This window comes from Protopterus annectens, chromosome 11.part0, assembly GCF_019279795.1.
Source record: "Protopterus annectens isolate FY-2018-M chromosome 11.part0, PAN1.0, whole genome shotgun sequence".
Lineage (NCBI taxonomy): Eukaryota > Metazoa > Chordata > Ceratodontiformes > Protopteridae > Protopterus > Protopterus annectens.
The window spans coordinates 585,769,694-585,793,286 of NC_056745.1; the positions used below are offsets into that span (position 1 = coordinate 585,769,694).

At 37.4% G+C, this 23,593-nt stretch overlaps 1 protein-coding gene across 1 annotated transcript in view; it reads left to right on the top strand.

The window, feature by feature from the left end:
* Positions 1-23,593, top strand: part of TRHDE (thyrotropin releasing hormone degrading enzyme) — a 5,519,112-nt gene that overhangs the window by 2,461,910 nt on the left and 3,033,609 nt on the right. The window contains 1 exon segment of the mRNA XM_044088069.1: positions 21,364-21,429. Coding sequence (XP_043944004.1) covers positions 21,364-21,429 — 66 coding nt within the window.

A 23,593-nucleotide genomic window follows, 5' to 3' on the forward strand; every position in this document is an offset into this window, starting at 1 on the left:
GTATTATATATGACGCACACACACACACACACACCTATATATAATTTTAATAAAGGTACAATGTAAAATAAGTGCACTTTACTTATTTTATTTTTATTTAATTATTTAGTTATTGTGTATGTAGAATGGTTGACTGAGCCTTTTCCATCACAATCTGGGCTCTTTGGGAATAAAAAACAAGACATCACAACATAGTCGTAAATGAACGGTAAAAGCTAACAAAATCAAAAATAATAAAATCATTTACACACAAAAGTTAATGTTGGTGCAATAATATATAATATCAAAGAAATAGCTTAACACGAGGAAGATATATAATATCGAGTACTGGAAATCACCAAAAATCCACTTGTTAGAAAACGAACAGTGGATTTTTGGTTTCGCGAAAGTGTACTTCCGCGAAGAATGGTTCAACGAACCATTAAGGAACACGGGTGCCGAAACACACTACAGTGGGGAAAGGGAGTTTACATGTTCCCCACTGTAGTGCGATCTGGAAGTTGATATATTTAAGTAGGGGGAGTGTGGGGGGCACAGCCACCCCCACATGGGTGGTGCAGGGGGGCTTGCCCCCCTGCAAAAAATATGTTTTATAGGTTTTTTTATCGGTTCGTTGAACTAATGTTCACGGCATAATCTGGAGATGCTGATTGATCAGTGATATAGTGTCATTATTCACTTATGTGCCAGCATTTCACATGCCAGCACTGAAATGAATATTGATACTGCTTTTGTCGTCAGGACTGAAGTGTGTGTGTGAGCTTTGTTGTAGCAATTTGCTTTCTACTAATGCATCAAGCAGTTTGCTATAGTTTTCAAAGTAGAATGACCATTTTTCCCACAGAAATGGACCTTTATTGGTCTTGATGTGAGGAGTGCCACCCAGATTGGGGAACAGACATTTTTTTTTTTTTTTTTACTTTTTTCTGTTGAGTTTTGCAGACTGGCAGTTTCAAAGAACAGACCTAGCTTGGCATGTAAGATCAGCTATAGTGATCTTTTTTTCCTCTCATTAACTTAAGAGTAGGTGCATGCAGATTGAAGAATGGTACCAGATGTTAGATGAGCCAACTACAGTTCTGGCTACAAGCAATCAAGGACAAAGGCTCAAAATCTGGGAGATTTTTAATACTATTGACTCTGTTCAGTTAAAAAGTTGATTGAACAAGAGGATTTATTTTAATAACAATTTTGCAAAGACAAAGAAATGTGAAACTACAGCACTTGCTATTATTGTTTAATAATGTTCACAGTGTTTTGTTAAAAAATTACAAATTTTATAAGGGATGGAACAAAGTTTTGATGTACAATAAGGGGCATACCTGTAAACAATGTAGAAAGGAGATATAAGCACCATAATGTGAACTGTGTAGAAATTACTGCAGGTACTGCCTCATTGCTTTGTTGTTTGCCTGCTGAAGTACTGCCAATATTGCTAAACAGAGATTATGCCATCCAATATTGCTAAACAGAGATTATGCCATGACTGTTTTGCTGTCTTGTTTGGGGAAATTAAAATGTTTCTTGTGTTTCCTTCGCCTTTCTTTGTGGCTTAATGATTTGGTGTTGATGCATGAAATCATTACTAATTGAAGTTGACATTAGTGCCACTTGTGTTATGTCAGGTAGTGTTCTAGCACTGCTGCTGCTCCTATATCTCTGTTTGAGGCCTGTAAAGTCTGTTCCTACTGCCTCTGATGGATGGAACCAGACTACTGCTACAGTAGCTCTTGCTGGTACTAACATTTAGTCAGTGTCAGTGGTGCAACAGGTAGCACACTCACCTTTGGTGCAGAAGGCTGGTGGTTCTATTCCCACACCAAGAAGATCAATTTCTTCAATACAACATAAGGGGGGTACTGTATTCTTGAGTATGTTATCCTTTGGATGAAATGATAAACTGAGGTCCTGTCTGTCTGAGCTGGTGATTGCTTATGTGGGTGTAAAAGGTGCCATGACACCCTACTCTTGAAAAAGAGTAGGAGAAATTCCCCTGGCCAAATTTCCCCTAGTAGTATAAGTACCACTTTACGTCTTCTGTAAAAAGAGGTTACAGCCTAGTGGGACTAGCCCAGTCAATAAAGGATAAATAAATAAATTAGAGGTAGTGTCATGATGATACAGATACAGGCATAGACACACACACTGTCACACATATCACGTAGGGCAAATTTATTCTGATGAAGTATGAAATGCCGAGCCAGTTACATTGGCGTCATGTTTCATGGTGTGTTCATTTGGATGGAATGTTTTAAGTGTTCTTCATATACTCATTTAGAATGAGTGATGTAACTTCATATCTAGGAGACAGCTTAAAAATGACATATAGTAGGTAGATGTTGAATGTTAAATGCTATCTTGCTCATTTTACAACTTTGCAGGTATAATTTTACAATCAACAACTGTCTCTGATGCACTTTTAACATCACCAGCCTTGTATACCATGCATTGTTTATTTTGTACTCCATTCCCCTTTGTTTCCTATTTCCTCTTTGAAAATCTACATTTTTTTCTTCATTAAATGGGAAGAAAAAGAAATAGATGCACATAATGTCTTCATCAATGCTGTCATTGAATTATGGAGCCCTTACTGGCTCCATAGAAAACTCTGTATCAGGATCCCAAGCCAATCAATTACCTGACTTCACTCAGTTAAGTTTAGTTGGGAAGGCCACATGGTCATTTGATGATGGAAGTGTTCTTAGTATTGTTCTGGTGTAGTCAGAGATGGAGAAAACAGAATGTACTGCCTATATGAGCCTGTACATTCTGGTCTGCCATTATGCAATGCTGAGAACGGCTACCATTAAACAGCTGCATTAAATGTATTGTTGGCCTCAACAGACAGATAGACAGATAGACAAATAGACAGACAGAAAGATAGATAGATAGATAGATAGATAGATAGATAGATAGATAGATAGATAGATAGATAGATAGATACGAGTATGCAAACTATGGTGGTGTGTTCCACTGCACCCATGCAACATAACAGAAATCACACAAAGTGGAGAAAAGACAAACCTTCTGTTGTACACTGACATTGTAGTAAATTACTCAACTCCCATTATTTTTCCTGTAAAAAAAATCAGGTATAAGTGCAAAAATATAAAGACTCTCAGTGTTATGATCAAGCCACACAATACCTTATAATAGCTGCCTTTCTCATATGAATATAATCAAAGTCCGATTGTGTAATGTAACTTCAGTGCAGCCCTGCACTGAGACAGATGGCTGTTATAAGGATAATACTAAAGGATGCTAATGATCTGATTGTGTTGTCCTCATACAGACTGTTTTTTTTCATTAAGTCATGCCTAAAGTTGTTTATGGATATTTTAAAAATAAGTGTGGCTAGAATAATCACAAAAGTGGTAGACAGTGACCACTGTAGGTTTGTTAGTAGTGTACAAAAATTTGATAATAATTTAAAGAATGCCCAGTGTTGCAAGAAAGTCATTCTATACTGCACAGTGTATAAACAAAGGGTTAGTATCCAGATTTAGGGATGTCATATAGCACATAAAACAAAGTTCATACCTGTCTGTATTCAAGCACAACTTGGATCTATTGATGGGAAACAGAGAATTCTGTACTACTAATGGACAGAGGCAGCTACTAAATGTTTTATCCCAATGCATGGGTACTTTTGCATTATCTATGCTACAATCTCAGCTATTCCTATTAGGGAATTTATAATTATCAACCATGGGATGAGAAAGGCCAATCTCTAGCCAAATGGGATGGGTTCATTTTGTTACAAAAGGGAAATTGTCTAGGCTTAAAAGGGCCTGCAAGGGCAGCGAGCCTACTACTCACCTGTAAACCTTTGAACCTGTGTTGCTGAAGAGTGCATAGAATGCAGAGAAACAACAAGCTGCAGTGAGTTTTGATTTTGCCAAGGCCTTTGATAGTGTGGAATGGTATTACTTAACATAACTTGTGAAGGCTGCCAGCCCAGCTAGCTGGAATTTTGTAAATAATTCTGTTATTTGTGAACAGTAATATGGTTTGTATACTTGTCTTACAAGTGTAAGAAAACTGTATGTTATGTTAAACTGTATGTTATGTGCTGAGCTTCAAGAATGTAACCATGGTGTACCCTAATGGAAAAGAACAGAGTTAACTTGCAAACTCTAAGAAAACAAGATATGCAACCTACCCAACATTGTAGCCATCTCAGAAACCTGGCTAAAACCACGTTAGTTACTCCGAATTCCTCCCTCCCAGATTTCAATCTCTGAGAAACGACCGCGTAAACAGAAAAGGTGGTGGTGTAGTCTTAATCTACACTAACTAACTATCCATAACCCCTACCCCATCCTATCCCTCCATTCAACAATGCAGAACTAGTAATTGGCCTACTAAAAATAAATAACCACAAAAGCATTTGCATTATATCCCTCTATATCCCCCCCCTGGTAATAATATCACTATACTTGAGGAAATCCTCCTCTGGACATCCACCAATATTAAGCTAGAAACCTATATACTTGGAGATGTAAATATCGATTGGAACAAAATAAATAACTCTATTCTCACCATATCCATCAATTTATGTATTTACTCCCAATTAACTAACTCCATCACCAGACCTAACAAAACAAACCCCTCTGGTACCATACTAGACTAGATCCTTGTATCCCATCCTAATAAAAGTAATAAAATATAAAATATAAGTCATAAAATCCGGCATAATACCTGACCCATTAGGAGACCACTTCCCAGCCTTCACCCATAGAGCTACCCTCTCCTCTCCTCTCCTCTCCTCTCCTCACCAACACCACTATATTCAAACACGTAACCTCTCAATCTTTAACCCCATTACTTTCTCCGACTCCCTAAAACAAATTAACTGCAGCCCCCTAAAAACGCTCCACTTGACAAAACCGTAGAATTTTTCATCTCAACCTTCATAAATGTCCTAAACTGCCTAGCTCCAATAAGACCAAAAAGAGTAAAAACAAAGACTGCCCCTTAGCTAACTAAAGACACCAAAAAACCTATGCTACACAGAGATAAAACCTGGAAAGCTTATCTCAAAACAAACAGCCTGAAACTTTACTTAAATACAAACAACTATGCAACCTTTCTAAAAAACAAGTCATTAGAGATAAAAAGTCTTACTATGTCAAACTTCAGGTTAACCATTCTAATAACCCCAAACAGTTCTGGAATTCCATTAATTCCCTTCTCAACCCAGGTACCAAAAGCAATCCCAGCCCTGCCAACAGCAAATCTGAGCCTGAAATAGCCTCCTTATTCAATTCCATCTTCACAAACTCTATAGCAAAACTGACCAAGACCTTCCCAAACAATAATCCATCCCCTCAACCTATCCAATCTTCCTTACCCCCTACTATTCCTCCTCCTACATTTGAGATCAAACCCATCTCAGCCTCCCACATAAATAAATTACTCTCTAAACTAAAACCATGCCCCAATGCCCCTGACAACATCCCATCCTCCTTCCTAAAAATAGCTGCTGATGGCATTGCTCTCCCCATTAGTATCTTGATCAATAGGTCCATGCTGGAATCCTATGTGCCCAAATTATGGTGTGACACTTTTATTCTGTCTCTCCATAAAGGTGGAAAAAACAATAACATCTCAAACTTTCACCCCATAGCGATCCTCTCCCCAATCTCTTAACTCCTAGAAAAATACATCCACTGTCAGCTTATGCCATTCCTATCCAATTACCAACTAATCACTCCAACCCAACACGGGTTCCGACCTGGCCATAGTACCATCACTGCCCTTCTCTCCCTCTTACATACAGCAAACCTTGCCCATGACTCTGGAAAAATAGTATCTACAGTTCTACTGGATCTGTCCAAAGCATTCAATACCATCTCCCATTCCCACCTCCTAAACCATCTTTCTAATCTTAGTCTCTCCCACAATACCTTATCTTGGTTCTCCAGCTACCTTTCTGACAAGTCTCAAGCTGTAAAATGGGGAAAAAGCACCTCTATCGTCCTTCCTACCCCCACTGGGGTACCTCAAGGATCCATACTAGGTCCAATGCTATTCAACATATTTATTAACGACTTTCACAAACCCTTACCCAACACCAAAATTGTGCAATATGCAGACAATTCTACTTTAATCTGCTGTGCCTCTAAACTTCCAGAGCTCCAAACAGTGACACGATCAGCTTTTTCCACCACTGAAAATTGGATGCTCCAAAACCACATTTCTCTAAATGCCAAAAAATCCAAAATACTTCTATTTTCTCCTTCTAAAGCATCCCCTAGTTATAAAAAGTCATTCCAAATCATTAGCCAAAACAACTCTACTATAGAGGTTGTTCCCTTTGCCAAACTTCTAGGAGTTATCATCGATGGACACCTAAAATGTGATACTCACAGCCAGCAAAACATCAAGAAAACCCATATAAAATTTGGCTTGCTATACAGAAACATCCACTTCCTCACACCTTCCACCAGACTAACTCTAGCCAATACCTATCTACTTCCCTCACTACCGTACGGGGCTCCTCTTCTGACAAACCTGTCTGCCTCCCTTTCCTTCAAACTGGAAATCTGTTACAATAAAATTTCCAAATTTGCAACCAAAGCCAAATTCTCCTCCCACCATTGTATTTCCCTACATTTGTTAAACTGGCTTGAACTCTCCAACCACCTAGTCTATCTTCAAATCACCACAGTCCACAGATTAATATTTCATCCTTCTAAGTGCCCTGCACTAACCAACATCCTTCAGCCTTATACCCCTCACAGAACTCTCAGATCTACTCACCAAAACTTAATCTCTGTCCAGAAACCCAATCACCCTGCAGGTCAGCTTCTGCTATCATTCTTCTTAGCTAAAAAATGGAATTCTCTTCCTTCTTCTCTAAGAAGATGCAAAAACTTTGAAACCTTTAAAACTCAGCTACATTCTATCTTTACTCTAACAGGAAATGCAACTGCACCCTCATCCCTTTACCTAATAAACACTTCTACCATTTTAACACCTGACTACCTCTGCCTTCAAGCTAGCCTATCACAAATGTAAATATTGTAAATAACTAAATTGTACTATGTATCCACGATCTTATGTATGTTTCTCTTGCATGAAGTGAAACTGTAAAGGCTTTTCTTTTACACAATTGTACCTGTAACTACCATGTAATGTGGAGCTTATCTCCCCGGGCCTCCACTGAAAATGTGCTTCCTGAGCCCAGTGGACCTCCCCGGTCATTAGACTGGAAATAAATAAATAAATAAAGTGAATTGTTTACAATGGTGTTTATCTCAGCTAGGCAACAGAATGTCTGCAGCTAGAAATTCTTTCTATTGTCTGGAAACAGAAATAATTGCAGATTTCAAAGGTAAAAGTCTGTAACTGTTTTATGACTTCCAGTTCCAGGCGAACTTCTAAGAGATAATTATTTTAGACACAAAGGTGCTAAAAGTTTAAGTTTCTGTTATCCTGGAAACTGAAGGCAGAGACATAAATAGTGATGTCATCCAGGTAACTGAGCAGTAATGTGTATTATTAATTTAAGAACTATCTCTCAGAAAGTCTGTGCATTTTGTATCTTGTCTTGGATCTAGAAACATCCGCTCACCAGCACTTCTGCCTTGCTAGTAGTAAGTAGTAGATTACAGTGTTTTCTCTTAGATATAGATAGGAATACAGTAAACATTAGTTTAGATGTTTTCTGTATTTATGTGAGACTGTCCTGCAATGTTATTTTAAAGTATTTCCTCTGATTCTGAACTCTGTTGTCACTGTGTTGCATTATTGAGTATTGTCTTGTCCTTTCATTATTTATTATTAAATATATTTAAACCTTTTAATTCTGGCTAGTTTGTTTAGACATACTTAATCTCCCAGAGTACTTGCATATGTGTTTCATGACACTATAAAAGCCACTCCTAAATAGCCTTAGTCTTGGACAAACTTACCATTTGGATAATAGTACATTACAAAGTAGAATCGGTCAAGCTTTGGCAAGGGCCTTATAGTAGTTGATAAGTAAAGGTGGTTGGTGGCAGCTGGTACTACCTTATAGTTGGGGCAGAAGGGGGCATATCTAATGAGCCTGTGTCAGCCTTCACCAGGAGTGTTCGTGTGTTTGCATATAAATCAAATCTCAAAGTGTGTGTGTGTGTGTGTGTGTGTGTGTGTGTGTGTGTGTGTGTGTGTGTGAACTACTTGTGCAGGGACACAAAGCACTGGTTGGACAGAGAGAGTACTGAGCTTTTGGCTTGATCACTAGGCTGAGATTTTAATCCTGTAACTATGCCAGTGGGGAGTCTTATTGGAGATCTGGAGAGAGAGGGAGAAACCAACCCCAGACTGTGATCTCTGTGTGTTCTTAAGGGAAATTGTATTTTACTGTTTGTGTATTTGTCATCCTACCAATGTGCACATCCCTCACTGGTGTTAGTGGTGAGGATTGAGGCTCCTTGATTACTGGGCCAGGGCAAGGGCATCACATAACCTTTCCTGGAATTTTATTTTTCATTAGAATTTGGTGTAATGTTGAAGGCTATTTATTCATAACTAAAGGTGAGCGTTAAAGTATATGTAGATATGTGAATGAGTATGAAAACATTTAGAGCTGCCCAGCAAGGCTGTTAGTTGTCATCTGTACTTTCTGCATTGCATTTCATTCTGAGCTGAAAGGCTCTAAAATAAATACAAAATAATTTAAAATGTTGTTTATGGAGCTTTATCCCCTGAACCACTGCTGAAAATGGCTTTCAAGCCCACATGAGCATTCCACGTAAACACAAGCTCATGTAAATAAATAAAAATAAATAAAAAGATTTGTTTGTAGATGATGTTTTGATGTTCTTGACTAATCCAGACCACAGTATTCATCAGTTATTTCAGATATTCAATGCATTTGAGAAAGTATTTGACTGTAATGTGAATAAAACAAAGAATAAACAGACATACCTCTTCCTTGATGTTACGGGTTAAGTGCAAATGTTTCTAGAAGGATGAAGATATTTAAATATTTGGTAATTTAAGTAAGGAAATCAGTAAGTACAAACTAAGAAAATGTAAAGACCACATTAAAAGAGAGCTTCCAGAGATCATAAAATGATAGGTTTGGATATGAAGAAATTGAACACAAGGTGGGATGCCCTCGAAAAGACAGTCCGTAAAAAGCAAAAACCACTTGATAGTGACAACCAGCAAACTGCTTCAATACAATGGTGTTGACTGGTTTGGAGATATAGGTATGGATATGAACCAAAGGTTACCACCAGTATATATCTATGTGTATAAATATATAAATATATATATATATATATATATATATATATATATATATATATATATATATATATATAAACATATACACACACACAAATATATATATATATGTATATGGGTCTACCTGAAAACACCAACATGTCAAAACACCGACAACGAAATAACCAACATGAAAAAAACTACAAAAAACGAAAGTTCAAACACACAAAGCTTCACATGCCCGACAAACCAAAATCCCGACAATCAACAAAACAAATACCCTTCCCGAAAAACACACACACAACACAAGCACACCAAAAACCTTACAAACCTACACTAAACCTTACATACACAACTATCTATGCACTAACCTTAACCCAAACCCTAACCCTAAGTTCTGTCACTATAGCACACTTACCTTACCCGCACCCTAACCCTAACTCACTTAATCCACCCCTAAACCTCAAGTTCATCACTATCACACACTTACCTTACCCGCACCCTAACCCTAACTCACTTAACCTGCCCCTAAACCTAAAGTCCTTCACTATCGCACACTTACCTAACCCGCACCCTACCCTAACATCCGTCACTATCACACACTTACCTTACCCACACCCTGACCCTAACATTCATCCATATCACACACTTACCTTAACATGAAAGTGTTCTCAGCGTCGGGATTCTCAATTGTCGGTCTTCTCCATTGTTGATCTTCTGGTGTCGGTGTTCTCGTCGTCGGCGTTGTGCACTTTCAGCGTTTTCAGTTAGACCTATATATATAATATATATATATACATATATATATATATATATATATATATAGATATATATGGCAAAGTTATTGTAGAATATAGAGTAGAATGGAATAAATTAATATTGCAGAAAGACTGGCATGGATTAAATATATCCTGATCAGGAGTGCAAAATCCCTGGACCAAGGAAACAAACTCATCTAAAAAATCATCCGATATAGCCACCAGGCAGCTTCTCCCATCAAATACAGTCCTCTTATTCTAAAGTTGTACTCTTGTACTCTACAATCATTTGAAAAAGTTGAAGAATGTAAATCACACACAAATAAAATCAGTTCCAAATTACAGAAAAGGCATAAAGGATCAGATTACAGAAGGTGACACAGAACATGATCTGTTGAAGAATATTAGGGAAATATGTGAAGAAGGCAAGAGGAAGAAAAGGATGTCCAGCAAAAACAAAGATGGAGTACATGAGAGAAGGCCTGTGACTGTCAAATAAGGTAATAAAGTGGCACTCATCCATCTCAACCTCTTAGTGCAAGAACTACTCTGGAACAAGCTACCCATCTATGTCAAGCAAAGTTCTTCATTAGCACTCTTCAAGAAAAATCTTGATGAGTGGATGGGAAATAGGAAATACACCCCGGGGATAATTTCTGTGTCTCTGCTCGACAGTGGCACAGGAAAATAACTTTCTTGGGTGGTGTAAGCTATGGAACCTTGCTGGCTAGGCTTACGTAGGCCCTTGGGCCAATAGCCTAGTACCTACCTATGAACCTATGAAATCTGGACAAAGCCTAACAATGGTGGGAGAAAGGCAAAAAATGGGGACAGATTTTAAATATTGTAGTATGTCATAAACTTCAAAAGAATAACAAGATTTGTGTTAGAATGTATTTTTGCAAGGGTACAAAGCTTAAAACACAAATTCATGTCATTATTTAGTTATTTCAATCCTCAGTGATTTGCTAGAAAGCAACACCTTTTATGAGGAACAGACCAAAAATATGAGGCAAAAATCTGGACATTTTGTTAAAGTCTGGACAACTTAGAAGTATGGTGGCACCAAATCAAGTGAGGCAGTGACAATATGTCTGTACTCCCTGCTTGGGAGTTGGAAACAATACATTTCAGCTAAATGAGTCAAAAGCTTTTATGAAAATCCATTAATACTATAAAGACCTATCATTTCCCTTTTTATCCCTCATCTCTAATAATTTATTAACAATCTCCGATGATCTATTAATGATCTATCCATCCTGAAACTGACCTGGTTAGTTGCCACTTCTCATCATGAGGCATATCACATCTAACCTTGCCACTAGGGTCCTCACTTATATTTTTATATCTCTGTTACAGAAAGTAATGCATCAGTAACTCACTAAATCCTACTGCTTTCCATTTTCATAATCCAACTTTGCTATCTTCACATACCCAGTTGACTCATATACTTTTTCCTCTCTCCTTCCCTACTGTGTTAATGAAGTGAACCGTTTCACACAAATTGCGAATAGCAACACTTTATAGACACCTGTAGATAAGTCATCAGGTGTCCCTGCTTTATATGCTTCACTGACCCTACCCACTTCTTCTCCCATCAAATACAGCCCTCTTGTTCTAAAGATGTACACTTGTACTCTACAATCATACTTCTCTCTGTCTCTGTCTCTAAAACTTTTAAACTCTTACCTTATTTCCTTGCTAGGAGTTAAACATCTCCTCTACTTTGACTTTGACCCTGTTACATCAGCTCGCCGTACCTGGCCTTTTATCTTCCTCACCAATGACCTACCCTTTTCCTCCCCTCTGTTTATTCATACTGTCCCTCTCTTCTGCCTGTAACCAGCATTGCTCCAACTCTTGTAGTTCTCTTAAGTACTGAATGTAGTCTTCCATCTCATCTGTCTCCCCTTCTTTTCTCAATGCACTCTTCTTCTCTTACCAAAAGCTCCATTATCTTTTCTGTTCTGCTCTGCCTTGCACTACCTCATGCCTCTTCATATCTCATAAGTGTGTCCCTCCAGCCATCTTACTGTCTGCCCCCTGTCTTATTCTCTGTGGCCCTGTTCTGTGCTACCACATCCAACTTCAAATTCTGCAAACACCTCCATTGTACTTCACCTTTCCAGTCCCCTCAGTTCCACAGCCAAGTATTCATGGATTGGCCTCTGAACATGGAAGACAGAATAGTTAACTCTAGTAGAGTAGAGTTAATTATCTCAGGAAATAGATGAGAAGATCAAGAGATGGACCAGTGGATGGCTACAGCAGCAACATCATTGTAAGCATAGTGAAGTGAGATATTTGTTTTAGGACAAAGCTTTTACTGCTCATTCCATATCCAGTTCCTCACCTATGATCATAAGGTTTTTGAAAGGGGCTGATGGCTGATATCACAGATGTAAAATTCATGGGTTATAATGAGGAAGTCAGTAATTTTGGAGTATGTCAGAGTAGAGCCATTGTCCCTTAATTTTGAGAGGCATAATTTGAGGTTGTTTGAGAACCTTTAGTTGATATCTCCTGGTTACCACGTAAGTGATTTTTTGCTAGACACATGCCACTGAAAGGACTCCCTGGACCAGATGCAAAACTTGCCATATGGATCATATGTTTCACTTCAACTGGAAACTCCCCTGGATCTTATAGAATTTGCTGAACACTGCTAATGAAGATAGAGAAGTCTGAGCTACCTTGTTGTGGTTACTACTACCACAACCTTTAAAAGAACATATATTTTAGAAAATTGAAGGTTGGGTATATTTTTGAGGGGTCAAGGACCCCACACTGCCCACAAAGTAGGCCCTCTTATGTGCAACCCCTACTTGCAAAAGTCAACAGAGTCTCCTTTGCAATGAGCATACATGTACAAAATGCATCTGCACACTTGATAGTCACTCATTTTTGCAACACAAATTTGAAAATGTAACATGAAGGCAAAACAATAGAGTCACCAAAAGAGTATTGACCAGGTATTTTTAGCATATCTAGTAATAGATGGCTTAGTAATTGTTGTTGCTTGTTAGCTAGATAATGGTTTGATATGGAACACTATATCTATCCCTGTTTAATTATTAAATAGTAGACAGGAGCACATCATCCCTTCACATACATATGCTGACCTTTCATTACAGTAATGTACAGCTTCTCCAGTGCAGTAGCTAATGTTGTCATTTGTAATTCATGATCTTTTAAGATTTTGGAAATATTTCAAGATGAAACTGGGATTTTTTTCAGAGATCATTACTCACACAAATTCAGTTTAGCAAGAACAATTCCTCCCCCAAAAGAATAATAATTGTCTGAAAAAGGATGGGTTTAGTGAACGAGTATCATTTAATATTCATACTAGCAGTGTAGATCCTTTAGCGAATTTATCATTTTTAAATGTGCTGTATAGCAACATTGCCTGAAACTAGATACTATTCACAGCTTGCCCTACCTTACTGCTTGTTGTACTCACTATTCTATGAAAAATACAAGCATACCTTGCAAAACAAAATGGTAATAACAAAAACATCCCCATACAGCCTGCATACACAGAAAGATGAGAGTCCATCTTTTCAAAGACCTCCTCATTCATCCTTGATGCCAAGGAATTTTAGTAATTTTTTGCAAGCCACATTGAACCACTTCCCATAGAATTAAAAAAAAAAGAACAGACAGCACTAAACTCCAACAAAAGCTCTTCACACATATAAAAGGAGAATTGGTCAGCCCAACCAGTGTGTCCACTGTAAACTAAGCATATACCAATACAAAAAAGTCTGGCCACTATTCTCTCCATATAATTATGTAAAACTCAAATTTGCCATAATAATCCAACAAGAAAAAAGTGGGAAAATCTTCATACATCCACAGCTACTCATTTGTTATAGCTTAAATATTCAACTTTAGATAAAATTATGTTATGCCTACTAAATTCTGTTATTTTTCCCTGCGCATCTGCTAAAGTTGTAATTTTTAAGTGTCTTCAGGAGTGTATTTCAAGGTTCATATACATGCTGAGAACTTCTTAAGATGCTTTTTTCCCCAAAAGTCTGCTATACATTATATGCTGCACTCTGTAATGATTGCATTACTTGCAATATTCTGAATTCATGTATTGTTGAACTGCCATTGTGTCTATATTGCAACTGAAAAGGGTCCATGGGACATGCTAGCTGAAATTATTATTATTCACAAACAAACTAAATTCACAACACAAACCAGTGAATAAAATTGGCAGTTCAATAACAATCCAACGGACCAAGCATGTAATCCAGCAAGAAGTTTAATCCAATGCAAGTGCTTTCGGCCGTGTCACCAGCCTTCTTCAGACATAAAACACACGCTGATACTCGCTACAAGTAAACCACTTTATCTTCAGTCCGACTTGAAAAACAAACCTACTAGAAAACGCAGACAGTGAAAGAACACCCCTTGATGCGCAGTGATGACTGACTGCGCATCAAGGGGTGTTCTTTCACTGTCTGCGTTTTCTAGTAGGTTTGTTTTTCAAGTCGGACTGAAAATAAAGTGGTTTACTAGTAGCGAGTATCAGCGTGTGTTTTATGTCTGAAGAAGGCTGGTGACACGGCCGAAAGCGCTTACATTGGATTAAACTTCTTGCTGGATTACATGCTTGGTCTGTTGGATTGTTATTGAACTGCCAATTTTATTCACTATTTATTATTATTCCCATTATTGTTGTAATTATTATGGTTATTATCATTACTAAACAGCTATGGTTTTCTCTGTCTCTGATCTATTGCCAAAATATTCATTGTTTGCATCATAATTAAGAACCTGAAGATGAGACATGTATATCTGTAGGACAGAAAGCATAATTAATTGCCAGTAGTATCGAGCTGTTTTCTTTTGAATCTATTTTTTTTTTACCACTAAAACTTGCCTATGCGGCTTCTGACAGAAAAAGCTTCAAAAGAGTAATCACAGGTTATCCTAATCATTCCTGTGATGTAAAGGTTCTTGCAGTTGTTCTCTGATGAGTGGACCCATAAGAAAGATGGATCCTATTTTCTTTGCAACTACTGCATTCTGCATTCCCTTGATCACTTTAGAATGAACAGAAAATAAACACTTAGTGCACTTTCTCATTCATTTTCCCAGTCCACTACATCAACTATGGTCAGAGAGCACTGGTACATTACTCTGTCTTACCCATAACTTACAAAGTTGTCCTATGGCTTATTAATCCATACCTGAATTTCCCAACTCTAATATATAGCTTCATATGCAATTACTAGGTAATTACTAGGCTAATGTTCCTGGAAGGCATTTTTAAGCCTAGCCACATTTTCCCATATGTAAATGACAGGAAAAATTACCAACAGCAGATAGCTGAGTTTAAGTAACCAATCATTTACAAGCTGCCTCTGTCCAATTACTCAACTATTGGTTCGGGATATGTTTAAATAGCGTCAGGGAGGAACTCTGCTTCACATGGATGGAAAATCTGTTTCAGACTAAGATAGTCTTTGAGACACATACGTGTTCCTTCACCAGTTGTTTTTATGTTGCAAACAAGGTTTAGGTCATTCCTTTGATATTTCTCGTGCTGTTAGACTTGCAGATGTGTCCACCCATTAGTACTAGATGAGAAAATGCCTTGTAAGCCATGCACAGATCACCTCTCATTAGTCTATAGGAGCATAAATATAGGGCTTTAAGGAAGTCTGTCTAGTCCGTGTGGTTCACTACTTGTGAGCAGTCGCATGGGCATTCTAGTTGTTGCATACATAAGGAAATGAAACAGAAATCCATATAATCTTTAACTTACCCATATCTGTTTTTGCTCATTGTAATATTTACAGCAGGTCTCATTATCTTTGTTGTACAATAACCCTGTCTACGATGGATGAACCGTTACGTGAATTAAGTCATATTCCCTGTAGTGCACTTTAAGTCAGGGGTTTGCACTTTGTAATGTGTGGGTCAGGCACTTCAATTGTACATGTAAAAATTAATCAGTATGAGTTATTTCAAAAGTCCATTTTATAATGCAAATGAAATGATAAGGGAAATAAAAGAATATGAATATTAAAGGGTAACAGTCGATGATGCTCTTATGTGAACTAATCGTCTGGAAGGCAACAAAGTTACTTAACTGGATAATTAGATTACTGTGTTTAGAGGGCAGAAAACATTATTAAATCTTCCTTAGAATGCTCATAAATAATGTAATGGAATACACTGACCAGCAGTGGATTTTAATTTAATGGGCCTCTTTAATTACGCAAAAATGTAAAAATGGATGTCTAGGAAATGCAGAGACGACCAATGCAATGTAAACGTGAGGAAAAAGATGGAAAATGACATGCATATTCAGCTCCGGGTGTCATGATACCACAAAATGTACAATTAGGACATGTGTTTAATAGTTAAAATGTTAGGATTTTTTTTGAATGAAAGTTAGAAGTGAATATTTAAAGTAAGAAATGGGACTAGAACTGCAAAAACATGGACTAAATGCAATGGAAAACCCTGAGAACAAAAGTCAAAAAGTTTTACTGTACAAGGGGGCATATTTTTCTACATAGATACAAGACAAAATGTAGGAATGCCTTGTAACATCTTAATTTGTAATTGTATCTCAGGATACAAAAAGCTATTAGGAATCATATTGTCATGGAAGGTCAGTTCAGCAACTACAGATACCTCATTAGCAGTTTACAAATATGCCTTCTAATTGGGTGCTTACTGCTAAATATTTATTTCTCTTAAACCATCATATCAACACTTCAGAATGGCAGTGGGAGAAGACTGCCGACAGGGTATAGACAGGTTATTCAATATAACCATGGTACAGAAATTAATGTTTAAGGGGGCATTGTTTTGAAAGTAGCATCTGCAACAAGGGTACAGACAGTTATATGAAATGTAAATTATGGCTTTTAAATTAATTAAATTATCATTGTTGAACTGCCATTGTGTCTAGATTGTGGCAGAACAGGGTCCAAGGTACATGCCAGCTGAAATTATTAATATTTCCTTTATTGTTGTAATTATTATTGTTGTTATTATCATTAATAAACAGCTGTAGTTTTCTCTGCATATGATCCAATACCAAAATATTCATTGTTTGCATCATAATTAAGAACCTGAAGATGATACATGCATATCTGTAGGACAGAAAGCAAAATTAATTAACAGTAGTATCGAGCTGTTGTCTTTTGAATCTATTTTTTTACTACTAAAACTTGACAATGCAGGATCTGACAGGAAAAGCTTAAAAAGGATAATTGCTTTCCTATGAAGTTATTCTAATCTTTCCTGTGATGTAAAGGTTCTTGTAGTTGATCTCTGATGAGTGGACCCCATATGAAGGATAGGTCCTATTTTCACTGCAACTACTGCATTCCCCTGATCACTTTAGACTGAAAAGAAAATAAACACTTAGTGCACCTTTTTGGTCATTTTCCCAGTCTACTGCATCAACTATGGTCAGATAGCACTGGTACATTGCTCTCTCCTACCCATAACTTACAAAGTTGTCCCATGGCTTATTAATCCATACCTGAATTTTCCAACTCTTTCCAATATGCTATATTTTATAGGTTCATAGCCAAGTGCAATGTAAGTACTAGGCTAATAGTCCTGGGAGGCATTTTTATGCCTAGTAACATTTTGCCATATATACTGTAAATGGCAGGAAAAATTACTGAGATTTGATAGCTGGGTTTAAGTGACCAATTATTTACAAGCTGCCTCTCTCCAATATTGGTGTAAGTGCCAATCCAGGGTAAAGTTCCAGTTACCCAACCATTGGTTCAGGATATGTTTAAATAGGGTCAGGAAGGTACTTGGCTTCATATGGATGGAAAACCTTTTTTAGAGTAGAGCTATTCTCTGTGACACATACATGTCCCTTCACCAGTTCTTTTAATGTTGCAAACAAGGTTTAGGTCATTCCCTTGGTGTTTCTCGTGCTGTTAGACTTACAGATGTGCCCACCCATTAGTTCTAGATCATATAATGCCTTGCAAGCCATGCATAGATCACCTCTCATTAGTCTATAGGAGCATAAAGATAGGGCTTTAAGGAAGTCTGTCTAGTCTATGTGGTTCACTACTTGTTAGCAGTTCCATGAGCAATCTAGTTGTTGCATATGCCTGGTAAAAAGTGCCAAAGGGAGCATTACACTCAATGGTTAGCCTAATGAGGACTAAACACAGTAGGACGGGGACATCTTTTGACCTCGATGCCATATACTTGCATATAAGTTGAACAACAGAAAATGATCACCATACAATGGTAGACACATGATGGTCAAAGGCCAAGTCACTGTTCACATATTGTCCCAGGCCCACATTCAATAGGCCTGATTATATTATTTATAATACACATGGCACGTTCAGTTCAAGACAACCAAAAACTATTTAGTACTAGCCTATGAAAGAAGCCATAAAAATAAAACCATTTGTAGAGGACAGTATGCACCCTCTTATTTACCTCTTCATTTGCCAGGTAAAAGTCTATGACTTACTAGAGGTTTTTAGGGCTTCATTAGGATATAGGTAGAATAACAGTAAAACATATTTTCTCAGTTAATTATGAACCACCTAAAATAATGAAGCAGCAATACCCATTTCATTGGCTTAAGTACATGAAAGTTTGCACGGGGAGTGTATGTCAGAATATACCCTTTGAGAATAAGCAGTTAAAAAAAAACATTACAATGGGCTGTAGAAAGTATGTATAAAACAGACCCCTGTCCTTGGATCAAGTGCATGAAAAATAGGTTTCATTTAGCAGCACAGTTGTTAATCAACGCAATAGTCTCATTACAGAAGACGGGTGTACTATACCCCAACTGAGAGACAATCACTTCATGAGATACGTATATCTAAGGCATAATGTATAACCTCTGTCCCCTCTATGTTAGTCGATAGGGAAAAAGCCATGACTATGACCGCATATGATGCAAGTTTGAATAGCAGCTCTGTTACTGCAAGCTATGGGCAGGGGAGGATGTAAAAGAGCAGCTGAAACCAGAATGCAAGAGGTGTTTGTTGTTGCCTGTTTGATGCTAGGAAAGTGAAGGCTTGAAAAGCCCCCACTCTCTGGGGTATGATGTTATCTATCCTAATCTGGTGACCGTATCACTCATTAGTATGTAGTTTGTGGCCCATTCATGCATGGGGAGCGTGAAAGAGGTCCGGATGTGACAAAGGCACTCGCATCAATTGTCAGAGACCAGATTAGAAATATGACATTTGCATTATGCCAATAAGGATACAGACCACCTCCACGGCTGCCTGAATGACAGCCCTCCAGTCAGCCATCACATCAATGCTGGGGTTATCGAATGCAGGGTAGGTAATAGGTTCAAGACTGACAGAGTATGCCACAGTGATTGGTAGGCATGTATAGGATAAAAAGCTCCTTGTGGAAATTAAACGTTCTCAGACATTTCCATTAAAAATGGCCATGCAATAGATTTCAAATTTAATTGTCTGGGGTTAGTAGTTAAATGAGCTTTGATTTTGACCTGCATCTTTCCAGAACAGGTGGTTCTTACGCAAACCCTAGGGGACCTGATCTGAAGTGGGAGCACAACATGCTTCAAAATATACAAGAACTATGTAAACTGTAAAGTCACAATCCATTTATCTCAGATTTCATTTCCCTTATCTATCAGGAAAATGCAATTAGATATTCGGGCAGATTTATAGTAGTTATACAGGACAAATTGTAGTAATGTATTGCAACATCTTCATTTATAATTGCATCTTGGGATACAAAGAACTTTGTGTAATCATATTGCCATGGAAGGTCTGTTCTATCTTCAGCAACTACAGACACCTCAATTGCAGTTTACAAATATACCTTCTAATTGGGTGCTTACCTCTAAATATTCACTTCTCTTAAACCATCATGTCAACAGTTCAGAATGGTAGTAGGAGAAAATTTGCAGTCACGGTATAGACAGGCATATGCAATGTTATCGTGGTACACAAGTTGAAAGCAGGATTAGCAAGCAGGGTACAGACAGGTATATAGAATGTAAATTACGGTACAAAAATTAATGTGTAAGGTGGCAGTGTTTTGAAAACATCATCTTTAAGCAGGGTACAGGTGCGTATATTCAATGCAAATTATGGTGCATAAATTAATGTATAAGTGAGCAGTGTTATGAACGCATCAATGGGCTAATGTTAAACATAAAAATGAAACAAAAAAGCCTACAAGGGATCCTGGAACATGGTAATATATAAAGGCGCTGTGTTGTTAAAAATCACATGTTTAATATATGCTCCGTGTAGAACAAGGAACAATAACTTTGGAATCTGGTAATTGCATGGGATACTTGAATATGAATTGCTGGCAACATTCCTGCATACAGTGAACAGTGGTATTCACATGAAGTACTGCTGCAACAGCTGTCTCCCTCAGAATCTTAAAAATGCTCCTGCATTACGGGCTTCTTGGGCTTTCCTTTCCAAGGAACAGTGCCATATTATATGTATAGCTAAACTGCCTGCAAATGCCCTGGTCTCACACCAACACGCAACTGTGGGTAACATCCACTACATGTACAATGTAAGCATAAGTAGACATGTCTATGAATAAGCAGGCTATTCCATATACAGCTGAGTGATTCAGCAATGATGGGGAAATGATACTCTAGTCTTCACTACAGGGAGCAGCCATGACAGTTCACACAAGCATGCTAGCATGTAAAAGAGGGCAAAACTACACCATGAGGTATTTGTACTACACCATGAGGTATTTGTACAACACTATGAGGTATTTTTATTCTTTGCACAACAGCAAGTGTCTATGACCACCTTTATAGCTTAGGTGTCTGCTATGTCACTAAGGTACTGCTATAACTTACACAGGTTTTGCTCGATGTGGTCGTCCCCAGCATATCCATCCTAAGGTTTGTTTGTACATCACCTGCATAGCAGAACTGTGAAATGAATAAGTTAAAGTGATACATGGGGTAACAGCACAGATAAATGTAAAGGATAGATATCTTCATGGGAAAGAAAAGATCAGTTTTGATTTGTACAAGGAGTCAAAAAAGGCCTAAGGCTGTCTAGCTAAATGTTAACCTTTGGTTATAACTGTTCTAAAAAGGTTAGATGCCACCTGAAAGCAGTCTATCAAAAAGTGAAGGAAAACGGCTTCAATATGTAAAGGTAGTACAAAGTTTATATTATATGAAGAAATTGCTAGGTGTATGGTATATTTATGCAATAGATATGAAAATGCTTTTACTAAGATTAAAGATTCAATAAAACATGTCTGAGAAAATCTAATGTGAACAGTTGTTGAATTTATTTGCAGGAGTTTGTAAGGACATAATAACTCATGCATCCACGCTGTCATTTGTCATAGCATTTGAATATGTACATATATTTCTTTTTTGTAGGATTACCTGACAACTCACATGTTTGGCAATGCAGCAAGAAATGACCTGTGGAATAAACTCTCAAAGGTAAAATTTAATAATCACATATAAATAACCTTTGAATGCACAGTCTCTGCTATCCTACTAATGGGGATATCAACATAATAGATTAAAAACCATTGCTTTTCTTGGAAGCTTACATATTACCACTGATTTACAGTCTGGTTCATATAAAAGTAGTCATTCTGTGTACTAATTATTACATCAAATTTTTGTTTGATTGCATTTTATGCTGTCTGTGTTTCAGTTTGGTGGTTGCCTCACTACTGCATATCACACAATGTAAATGCCTATACAATGTCAGCTAACTGAAGTTTAGTTTTTATTGTTTTATTGGACAGCTATATTATCCCTGTTATATAACCTGGGAAAAGATGTTGTGACAAAGATAACACATAACATTCCAGGATGCAACAGAAAGTCAGAATTGCCATACTAAAGGAATTATTTGGAACTGGCTATTTAAAATGCATGCTAATATGAAAATATACACATAATAATGTGCATTAATTGACTGTACATGACTGTGGAATATTGCGGCTACAGGCTGGAAATACTCTTCTGTGTGCTAGTGTTGCATGCATAAAGAAAAAAATGCTTTAAGACAATGGAACAAGGTAATTTGTTAAATACTATTTAGCACTTTTGTCTATCAGTAAAATAAATTTCTTCAAATTATATATAAAAAACTCATTCAGGTGCATCCATTAAATAACTTAATAATATCACATGACTGAACTTCTCTTTTAATATTATACAAGAAAACATACTCTAATAAAGCATTTTAAAATACATCAAAACCTTCATAAAATAACCTTATTAAAAAGCGAGATGGTTGTCTGTACTATGCCTGTGCTTACTACCATTGTAGAAGGAGAGTAATCTGTGCATTACACAGGCTTAATGGACTCTGTAACCTTCTGAGTACCAGTCTTTCTGAATCCCAGGGTATAATGTTAGAGGAAATGCAATCTTGTTTGAAAGCTCTTACTTTCAGTGGGATTTAATGTTCTAATTCTCATTATATCTGGACATGAGTAATTGTCTCTTAATCTCATTTTCCTTTTAAACACACACATAGCTCTAACAGCTGATTATAATCGCACGCACATGACAAATGTATACCTTATGAATAAGTTATGTGAGGCGCCACATTTTATTAATGAAAATAAGTGAGTGTCACGGCATTTTAAACTTCATTAGAGAATTTTCCTATATAATTCTGGTCAGTTTTAGTCATGTGTTGCTGGAGTTAAGTCATTTAATGGACACACCTGAATGAGTTTTTGTGTTCTGAAGAAGTTTATGTTACCGGTGGATGAACAAGTTAAATAGTATTTAATAAATTGTCTTGTTCCCTTTACTTGAAGTATTTTTGTTATGTTTGATTTCATGCTGAAGTCATGACTGATGCTTTTGGTTCTTTTTTAATAATATATTGGCATTATACACAGTCGGCATAATGGTTAAGGTCTTCATCTCTCATGCGCAAGGTACAAGGTTTGAACCTAACCTCCATCCAATACTGCTGAAGTTTGCGTGTTCGCCCTGTGTCTCCACAGTATTCTTCCCATCTCCTAAGAATACATGTGTTTCCACATCTAAACTCACCAAAGAAAAGAGATTGTTGGCAGTAGCACAGACTAAAGAAGGTACTTACTGGGGGAAGTGTTGTGTAGACCAACTGCTTTGGACATCAACTGTCATATGCAGTATTCTGAATGTCAGAACTAGCCACTTCACAATGTAAAATTTGGCACTAGGTGATTTGGTCACTGACTAATGTTCCCAAAAATGGGAATGAAGATTTCCTGGTGATAAGTGGGTTAAGGGACTGATCTATGTCAATGACCAATGGTCGAAACAGTCTCTGTGCCCCTGTGGTAATGTACAGGCCAGTGTATGCATGTTACTGCTATAAAGTTCAGCGACCATGGATCAATAAACTACTGGCTTGCCAGTATCCAGTTGCCCAGCATGGGTTACCTGGGATAACTCTGTTGGGTAAAATATGGGTGTAAAACCAATCACCCTGCCAGACATGAAATAAGAATTACTATATATGGTCACTAACAGGTTGCAGCTTGGAAGTGGATGACATGATAGTAAGGAGGAATTGAGACATCTTCTGTTTCCAGGAAATATGATGGCTCTGAACAAGAAGACAGGATCAAATAGCTTGGGATCTAGA